This window comes from Scleropages formosus, chromosome 4 (assembly GCF_900964775.1).
Source record: "Scleropages formosus chromosome 4, fSclFor1.1, whole genome shotgun sequence".
NCBI lineage: Eukaryota > Metazoa > Chordata > Actinopteri > Osteoglossiformes > Osteoglossidae > Scleropages > Scleropages formosus.
This window is the reverse complement of record NC_041809.1, coordinates 34,175,534-34,185,654: the sequence shown is the minus strand read 5'-3', so window position 1 is coordinate 34,185,654 and position 10,121 is coordinate 34,175,534. Positions and strand designations below refer to the sequence as shown.

Below are 10,121 nucleotides of genomic sequence, written 5' to 3'. Positions count from 1 at the left end.
CCAAGCCAGCAGTAAGAATACCCTGCTGTACCTACTGGTAAATCACTATCAAGCTGATTATATAACATTGCACATCCAGTAGGGCAAAGGGGTCATCCAGAAATTAGTAATAATAATAATAAAAAATAAAAATAATAGTAGCAGTAATAAAGTGCACAGATTTAGTTGTAGCTATTTATAGGTCCTTATAAATTAATTGCAGAATCCAAATTATGTACAAATGCTGCTTTCTTATATAAAGCACATATTATATATATAGCACCTCATATACAGCATCAGAAATTTATATAACTTTATATTTTGCTAAAGCAATTTCAGGTTTAGTACAAGCACCAAAGGTACAATAATAATGTTTTACCCTAGAGTTTCAGTTTTACTGCATTACTGGAGAAAGCAGTGACACGATGTCTCTAGAGACATGGTGACATTCAGAGAGCATGTGTGTAGAAGGTGTTTACTCTGTTGTTACCGTTACTCTGGTCCGCCTTGCTTGCTGGGGTCCATGATGAGACCTCAACATTTTCATGTCTAGTTCTGCTGCTTCTCGTTCTTCACCATCTGTTAAACGTTTTTTTTTTTTTTTTGGAATTGGCATGTGCCAAAAATATCCCCCCTAGTGTGGGATATTTTAAGCAGGGGCTTCTTTCGCAAAATATACATTCGCGCAAATTAAGTTCGTTTCGTGTAACTTCAGCACCGAAAGATGCCGAACTATCGAAACAGCATCAGTTTGTATACCTACATTTGACAGACGAAAAATGTTTATGTTTCAAATCAGCTGTAATTAAATGTTATTTAATTCCCTTTTCCACAGTCATCTCAGCTCAATATGTGCGGGCGTAATAATAATAATAATAATAATAATAATGATGATGATAATAATAATTCCATTAGGTTAAAATTCTTCGCCATTATGATATCTTTTACATCTTTTATTTACAAGAAACACTGAAGCGCACTGAGTTCCACTTAGAATTTGCAAATACTAACAACAATGCCGGCGCTTAGAGATACTGACGAAATATAATTTAAAGACTACCTTGTGTAACTATTTGCACGTGCTCATCATCTATTGTAACACGTGCAGTCAGTGAATGTGACCTCTTCAGCTCGACAGAGAAAAAAAGTAAAGAAAAAAGTATTCGCTTGAGGAATATTATAAATAACGTATATTCTAGATCCTTGAAACGAGCAAGGCTAAGAAATGATGGAACTGACGCGAGTTTCGGATCGGGTTTAAATGCAGGTCTGCTTTCTCCTCGAAAATATTAAACCAACTTTTTACACCAACTTTACACTTGCAGAACACTGTCACCGTGATGTAGCGGAACAACGTTCCTGCCTCTTGTTGCGCTCGGGAAATAAATCGATTTAATTAGCCGACCTGAAATCAGCTCGCGCCCACCCCTCATAAATAATCATGTAGTACTGGTGAGACTTAGGAATTATTTATTAAATAATAATTTGGTTAGAAACTGACTTCTTTCGTTAATTTTTTTTTTTTTTTTTTTTGAAGACAAAGGACGATATGTGAGAGACGCGCAAGAGACTCATTTAGAAAAGTGAGTAGTAGCCTTACTTTACCTACGCGATCGGCACGCACCGGTTGTCCCGCGTGCGCGCCTCACGTTATTTCTTACATCTGGGGGCTTTACCGCCTCCTTTCTCCGCTCTCGGACTTCCGCGATGACGCCGCATGTTAAACGAAAGAGGGGCGGGAGATAATATTTAATGAGGCGCCGCGGGCTCTGATTGGTGGAAGGCGGGCCGCTCTCTGGAGCCGGCTCCACTTTCGAGGGGCGGGCCAAGGTGCGCGACCACGCCTCCCTCCCTCTGGGGCTCGTGTGCGTGTGTTGTAGGTTCGCGAGCAGTGGAGTTGGACTCCTGAGGGAAAGGACACGCATCACTCCAGCTTTAACGATCACTCCAGTTTTTACATCAAGGGCGACAGCGCGGGATACGCCGCCGCAGGGGTCCACCTTTTCTTCATTTCCAGTTTTTGAATCCATTGGCTTTTTTTTTTCTTTCTCTACCGGTGGAAGTATTTGATGCGAAAAGGAAGAAGAAAGAGAAGAACTTGCGTGGGGAAGGTGACACTCGCGCTCGCTCCGCGTGAGGGATCAGATTGATATTCTTCCCCGATTGTGTTGTTCCTTATAGCGACAAAAGGGGTTCGTTACCAACCAAGTCGCTCATCTGCAAACCCCAAGTCATGCGGTCCTGATGCGCGCGACTCCGCGTCACGTTTTCTTTCCCTTTCAGGCGTTTCGAAATCTGGATTCGGAAATCTCTGCTTTTTTTAAACCATTATTCTTTCCTTTAGTTTATTTTTCCATCCAGAAATATAAACTGTAAAAACAAGCAGACACACTTGGACTTGCGTCTTTGCGTAGACGTCACAGCCTCGCGTGCGCGCGGTACAGACGGAGCTGGAGAACATATACTACTATCTGTAGTATCATACGCATATTGCAATTATAATAATTATTATAATAACAACAATAATAAAGGAGAAGGTGCACGGAAGACTGCTTACATGTTTGGGATTCAGGAGAGCATCCAGAGGAGCGCAAGTGGTATGAAAGAGGAGCCCGTGGTGTCCGGGATGAGCGCCGTTCGGACGTGGATGCAGGGCGCGGGGGTCCTGGACGCCAACACGGCCGCGCAGAGGTGAGATGAGCGCGTGCGGACCGCGCGCGCCACGCCGCACTCGAAAAATCACGGCAGCCTTCGTGGGAATCCGATGAGGCACGCATGGGATTTTAAAAAAAAAAAAAAAAAAAAATAGAAAGAAATGAGCAGCCCTAGTCATCCAAGTACGAATAACAATAATAATGGCAATTAGTCATAGGGTAACAGTACCACTAATAGAGTATCATCCGGAAATATTTCAACTTAAAATCTAAGCGATGCCTGTGTTCAAAAAGGAGCAATGAACCACTTTTTAAGTGTTAAATTACCAAGAGAAATTATTTACACGCGAGTTAAACTTTTAAGGCTACTTTTGACTTTTTTTGGGTGGGGGTTACATTTAAAGTGTAGTCTGTTTCCTTAGCCTTGAATGGATATGATGTACATAAGACTGAAAGAATGAATTTTCATGTTATTCATTTTTCACCTTTATTTATAAGATATCTTTGTCCATAGTGGCTTACGCTGTTACCTAATAAACTTTACAATGATTTACCCAGTCATGATAGTGGGATTCAAACCAGGAACCCGTAGATTACAAGACTACAGCCCTACGATAATCTAACATTTAATGTGTACAACACTGCCATGTAGTATCTTCTCGACCAAAAAAATAGAGACCTCATGTTTAGATGTACAGAAGAAAAGTGATTATTATAAATGTGGGATATTTCGGGGCATCACGCAAAACAGTGCAGAGTTTAGGACTTTCTAATAAAGTTATGCTATATTATATGAAGATCACCGACTCGAACCCGACTCCTGCTGCAGTTCCCTTGATCAAGGCACTTAACTTAACTAAGTGTTAGGCTCAAGTGAGACAGTCAGTATGGACATCCCCGATCCTGCGGCATAAATGGGTAAATCATAGTAAAGGTGCTTAACCGACTTTGGGACACAGGTGTCGGCCACGTAAAAGTGACCAAAAAATAACAATAAAATAAAGATGATGCTCCGAAAGTGCACGTTTTTTGCGTGAAGCCGAGCGAAGCGAAGGCAGTGTCGCGCGGAGTGTGACGGGGGGCTCTGCCGCTGTGTGTGTCCCAGCGGGGTGGCGCTGGCCCGCGCGCACTTCGAGAAGCAGCCGCCGTCCAACCTGCGCAAGTCCAACTTCTTCCACTTCGTGCTGGCGCTGTACGACAGGCAGGGGCAGCCCGTGGAGATCGAGCGCACCTCCTTCGTGGGCTTCGTGGAGAAGGAGAAGGTGAGCTTCGCCGCGGCTCCCGCGCACCTTTTCCAGCGGAGCTCTCGCGCGCTTCCGGTGCGGCGACTCCGCTTCGCACGTGCTGCCCGAGCGCGGCACTTTGAATTGCTCTCGCCACACTAGTATCAAAAAAAATCACCGTTAATAAAAAACGGGGAGGGCTTATTTAGCTTATTTATTATAATATACATTTTAACAGTTATCAAAGAGCTTTTCTCACACACACACACACACACACCTGTTTCTATTCTAGTATTGAAAAATACCCGCGTCCTACCGGGTTGTGTAATCACAGCCTTATAAATGTCTTTTTCTCGTTTACATTTATTTGTTGACAATATTTCAACAAATTCTCTTAAATTCCGCCAATGCCCTTCCATATAAACATTGCTCAGGCCAATACTGTTATACGATTAGGGGTTGTTATGAAAAATAGTATCTGAAACAATAAGCACATACGTAATGATTTTGCTTTTAGTGTCATGGTATAGAAAGAAATTTGTGAATTTGGCTGAAACAAGTTCACTGATGTTTGACTGTTTCGCAAAGAATCTGTAGTTGGTTTTCTTCCATCTTAGTCGAAAATTGTGCACATATAAATGTAAACTTGAGATCTAAATTTTGTCCTTTGCTGGCGTCCAGATGGTATGAATTATGTTACTAATTTGTTTGGTGTATTATTGTCTCTCGTGATGTGTTTTGCCCCCAAATCTTTGCCCACTCGTCTGCAGTCTTTGAACATCCTGCTTTGTTTTAGTGAAAGTGTAATTAAAGACTGAATTTAAAAAAAAAAAAAAAAACTTGTTTCAAGAATTTTTAAAAAAATTTTAATTGGACAAAAAAAATTGAGTATTGATTGATTACACAAAGAGATTGCCGATTCATCGCACGTGGTCTCAGCAGGGACCTGTTTGCCTGTGTCGCGCACGTGCTTTCCAGGAACGAGCCGATTTGGGGAAATTGATTGACAGCTGTCATTTGATCAAAGCAGTGAGGGAGATGAACCACCCACCCCCCCCACCCCCTTCTCGTCTCCCTGCCCCCTGAAAGTAATTGAGCATTTAGGATTTGCTTATCAACATTTAGGATATGCTTATTGTTTAATCATTTCCAATTTTGAATATTATATTATTAGATTTTTATTTCCTCTGTTAATTTCCCTGGGATGAAATTGATTTATGTATTTCCTCTGCGCTCTGTCGTGGCTGCAGGGTCTTTTCTGACTCTTGTGGAAGTTGCAGCATCAGAGGAGCTCCGTTCACAATCATCCCCTTAGAGTTTGACTCTGTCTTTGTGCAGGAAACCACAGGAGAGAAGACAAATAATGGCATACATTACAGACTGCAACTTCTGTACAGCAATGGTGAGTCCAACTTGAGCTGTCTTCATAAAAGTTACATCACAAAGACATGGTAAATGAGCAAACGTAAATTATTTATGATTTAAAAAAAATCTTTATTCAGTTCACAGTGCTATGACAATTATTGTTATATTACGAACATATGTGGTATGTCTAAATGCATACTGTGACTGATATTGTTGGGCTTATGTTATTTTCAAATGTTTAACGATTAGTAAATAAATAATAATCGAATTCAAAAGCAAAGCTGTTGATCATTAGATTGCTCTCTCCAAATTATTATTGTGCTTTTTTGCAATTTCTTAATTTTAAGAAATATTCTTTTCCTTAAAGCATTATTATCTCTATGTATATTAAGCATATTATTCCTATGTTACGCAGAAATATCCAAATCCGTGCAATGAGTGACTGTACTAAAAACAAAAAGAATACCAAAAAATATAATAAAATATTATTTATTTATTAGAAGTATTTATTTACACTTCATACATAAATAACTCATAATGTGAGATGAACCAGTATGTAATGCTGTCGTAAAAATGTCAGTGTTTCTGTTTATAATACAGTTATTACTAATCACGTTTCCATATTTTTGCAGTATTGGTATTATTGATGCAGTATATTTGTTAATTTGATTTTTGTGGTTTGTTTTGTACTTGCTAAGTGACATTAAACTCGAGAGCTATTTTCATACATCAGTTTGCTGAAAGTGTGTATTCGTCATAAGAAGTGACGACATCTGAAAGAATAATACTTGTAAATTTTTGTATCTGTATGGTTTTGTGTTGCAAACAATTTATCCTTTCATAGAGAATTAATGCAATTCATTAACTGATTAAGTTGACTGCATTTGATGCAAAACACAATGGGAGTGACAATCCCATTTTCTGTATGTAATTTCTAAAATTAGACAATAGCGCTGAAATATTGTGTATATGTCACATATAAATATGACTTTAGTGTTATGTATCATGCAGTAATGTACTTTGTGGAGGTTAAATGGATTGTTAACAACAGTGGGCCACGACCTGCTTAATCAAAAACGCAGATTGGAGCACTGTGATTTATATCTCAAAGTGGAGAATATGTTTCATCTGAATAATAAAAAGACTGTTCAGGAAAAGTGACACAGCCATTAATATCTCAAGAGAGGAGCAATTTTTCGTATGAACTTTGATGTAGTTCAGTTTTGGCAAGTGGTGCTTTGCTGGTGAGTGGGAGAATTGTGGGTCGGAGCGTGTGTGCCTGTGTTCAGCGAGCGCCCGGACTTGCACCCACTTCTCTTCGCTTTCTCTGACAGGTATAAGGACAGAGCAGGACTTCTATGTGCGACTGATCGACTCCATGACCAAGCAGGTGAGCCTTGGAAGAAAGTGCGAGTCGAAAAACAAACAAAAGGGATTACGTTTGTGAGCGTGTCCGCAAGTATAGGTGTGTTGGATACCCCAGGGATGGTGCTACGCGTCCTCTCTCTGGGGCACCGCCGAGGTCCGTTTCGGTTCTTCCCCCTTGGCTCGTGAAAGATGACAGTCGGATGTACATGTACTTCCTGGAGTTTTTTTTTCTTTTTTTCAGTACAGGAAGTGATATAGCATCACATTTCGCTGCTTCAGCATTGCCGTGCAGCACGCCAATCACAGATCATGCTAAATTCCCTTAAAGAATTACAGAACCTACAGTAGGATCTGTGTTGTAAAGGGGAGTTTTAAAATACCAAATCTTTAAAATACATCTAATACATCCCTTCACCAGCTCTTATGTTTCCTATATATAATTCCCCTTTGGAATGAAGTGGAAAATTTTTTAAAAATTTTTGATTATCTGTTTGCTGGAGAAGTCCTGACTGGTCAATTGTGTGTGTCTTTCTGGAACAGTCTCCCGCGAGCAGCTTTAATTAACGCGTCAATTAACGGGTGCTGTGTAATGCTGGGATCTTCTGAACATGGCAGAGCGCAGATAGGGTGCCGAGCGCATCGTGTGTTTTCCACGTGCCGCCGTGCTCTGGTTGCCGCGCCTCGCCCTGGCACTGCCAGGTAAATCAAAGCGTTTCCTCTAGATTTAAATCCAACAACAGGCAGCCAGACGTGTCAGTGCGATTCACTACCTTTGCAATGCATTCGTTCCTTCTCCCTTAACAGTCTTTCCGGCTTTCCGTGGAATTATTTGCATGGATATCCAAATTAAAGCGTCGAAAGAGTATTATCTGAATATTTTTCTTTTTTCCCATGTGAAATTTTTTAACCCACTGCCAGCGTCACATGTGGCTTTGATAGTGGTGACTCCAGGAAAAAAAAAATTCGTGCATGTGAGTAAAGCTTGATTTTTAGCTGTTTAGTCACTTTATATTTGGGTGTTGGATGTATGCCTTGAAAAGACAGCATGGAGTATGCCATAATTTTGTTCCAGTCAGATAAATATGGAGATCCAGATGTACGTTTGTGTCAGTATTGGTGGTCTCAGTCAGTCAGGGTGCTTTTTTGACCCGTTGTTGGTGTGGGAGAAATTCAGACTTCAGAACATGATTTCTTGGTTTAGTGGGTGTTTTGGCAGATCTCCAGACATCAGAGCCCCGGAGTACCTCCTGGTGACGGGGGGGGTGGTCGGTTGGGGTTGAGCGGGACTGAGAAGAAGGGAGGCCAGGGATTCACGGAGGTGTAACGGACAAGTGTCTTGGTACACTCACGAAGGGGAGGCCCCCTCTCTGTGCCTTGTAGCTGCGGTACACACATATGTGGTTTTTCTTTACAGATTAAATCATCCCAGCTGGAAAGCTGGGCGCTGTCCAAGTTCCGTGCTTCTCGTTCGATTTTGCTATCGTCACTGTTATTCGTACATGGCAAGGAGTGAAGTTTTTCCTCCTCCCTGCATTTTTGACCCCGTGTCCCTTGGGTAACGTCCTTTGATTTTACTCCTTTCTCATGGCTTTTCTCTTTTTATTGGTGCACTGGGGTGAGAGGCAAAGGCGGGGATGAATGTTTCTCGATCGCTTGCTAGAGTAAGTGCGAGGGACCGGTTCCTGAAGATGGTCCCCTTTACTGAAATACCCACCCACACACACACACACACAGAGACTTCTATACATGCCAGCAGCTGCTAATGTGCACTATTCCCTGTGCAGCAGAGAGCGACGCCGTCACCGACAATTCCCACCGTTCTCGAATTAATTAAAAAACATAAATATACAAAACAATTGAAATATTGTAATAATGATAAAAGCTGTCACTGTGTCGCCAAAAAAAATTGACGGGGCTGCGCAGAGACGGTGCGGAGCAGACAAAATACCGGTGCACCTATCGGGGGCCCCGGGTGTCGGCTGACAGCCTCATCTGGGATAGGTGACATTGGCACTGACAGATCAGATGAAGACAGCGTGTACATGTGGAGACAGCCTCCCCATCCCCTTTCCTGGATTCAGCAGACGAGCACTGGAGACAGAGTGCGGCGGGGGGGTGGAGGGTGGAGGTGGGGCAGAGAAAAGCACACGGCAGCCGTGACACCGCCTCGTAAATGTCGCGGCGCAGCCGAGAACAAAAGCAATCACGCGGGCCGTGACATGCGCAGAGATGACGGTAACAAAAAGGGAAGTGTGTTTTCCGTGTATTTATAGCAACATGTTTACACACCTCGGGTTTAGCAGTCACATTAAAGCAGCTGAAAAGAGATCGCGGACGGAAGATGAAAAGTTACCCCTGCAAAATAAATATGTATTAAAAGACACATCGGTGCAATTGGCTCGTTAACGTTCGCTCTTCTTGCTTCTCCTGCTGGGGCGGGGGGGTGGCGTTAGGGTTTTGTCCCTGTCCCGCAGTCCAAGTATCTTTCCCGGGACACATTTCGTCCCTCCCTTCTTCTGTGGACTCGAGAGCCCGACTCATGGTGGTTTAGAACACTGAGGCTCATTAAATTTACATTTATTTATTTCGGCAGATGCTTTTCTCCAAAGTGACATCCAATGAACTCTGTGTAGTGTTATCAGCCCACTCACCTTATTCACCGCGGTGACTTACACTGCTAGATACACTACTTACACTGGGTCACTCATCCATATATCAGTGGAACACACACACACTCTCTCTCTGTCACTCACACACTATGGGTGAACCTCAACAGCATGTCTTTGGAGTGTGGGAGGAAACCAGAGCACCCGGAGGAAAACTACACAGACATGGGGAGAACATGCAAACTCCACTGAGCTGGAATCGAACCCACGTCCTCTCGCACCACCCAAGTGCTGTGAGACAGCAGCGCTACTCGCTGTGCCTCTGTGCCGCCCAGAACAATTAATGGATCACATGAGAAAAAATGTTTTTAAATATACTCTCAGAAATAAACACTGGCCCTTCCTAAGTTACGCTCTTCTTCCTGTGCAGGCAGTTGTGTGGTCGATTTTCCATTAGCTGTTAGGCCCCTCTAGCTGAGAGCGTGTTTGCATAACATTTATACACCAACTCGGAAGCCCTTGGCTATTGTAAACAAAATGCTCAGAATGGCATAAATCTCTTATATTGGACATTTCCTGTAGCCGAAGCCTCTTAATAGAACTGTGATGTAAGATATGAAATGAATGCGGTTCTCTGTTCTCTCAGATGTCAAGATTGAGTTGAGGTTGTTTAGACTGCTGTCTCAAACGAATTGCCCAGCGCTCTCGCTTAGAAAGGAAACACCCCGATGTTCTCTTTCAACTCGAACCGCTGATATACGTACATCTGATTACATACCACTGTAATAACTGGCCTGTTATGTTATAAAATTCCGTTACAGTTACTGGCCCTTTGTAATCCTCCGTCCTCTCACTGCTCCTGCACTCAGGAGTTGTTGTAGTTGGATGTTTAGTAGGCTTTCGAGACGGCATCAATCACGAGGAGG

At 42.5% G+C, this 10,121-nt stretch overlaps 1 protein-coding gene across 3 annotated transcripts in view; it reads left to right on the top strand.

Annotated features, from left to right (window-relative positions):
• The first annotated feature begins 1,835 nt into the window (after positions 1–1,835).
• LOC108934303 (transcription factor COE1-A-like) overlaps positions 1,836–10,121 on the top strand; it is a 132,979-nt gene continuing 124,693 nt past the window's right edge. The window contains exons 1-4 of one of the 3 annotated variants that reach the window (XM_018751900.2): positions 1,836–2,670; positions 3,739–3,895; positions 5,195–5,258; positions 6,556–6,611. In XM_018751900.2, the coding sequence (XP_018607416.1) occupies positions 2,537–2,670; positions 3,739–3,895; positions 5,195–5,258; positions 6,556–6,611 (411 nt within the window). In that variant the 5' untranslated portion in view covers positions 1,836–2,536. The remainder of the gene's footprint in view (positions 2,671–3,738; positions 3,896–5,194; positions 5,259–6,555; positions 6,612–10,121) is intronic. The other 2 variants (XM_018751898.2, XM_018751899.1) reach the window with 2 other exon arrangements.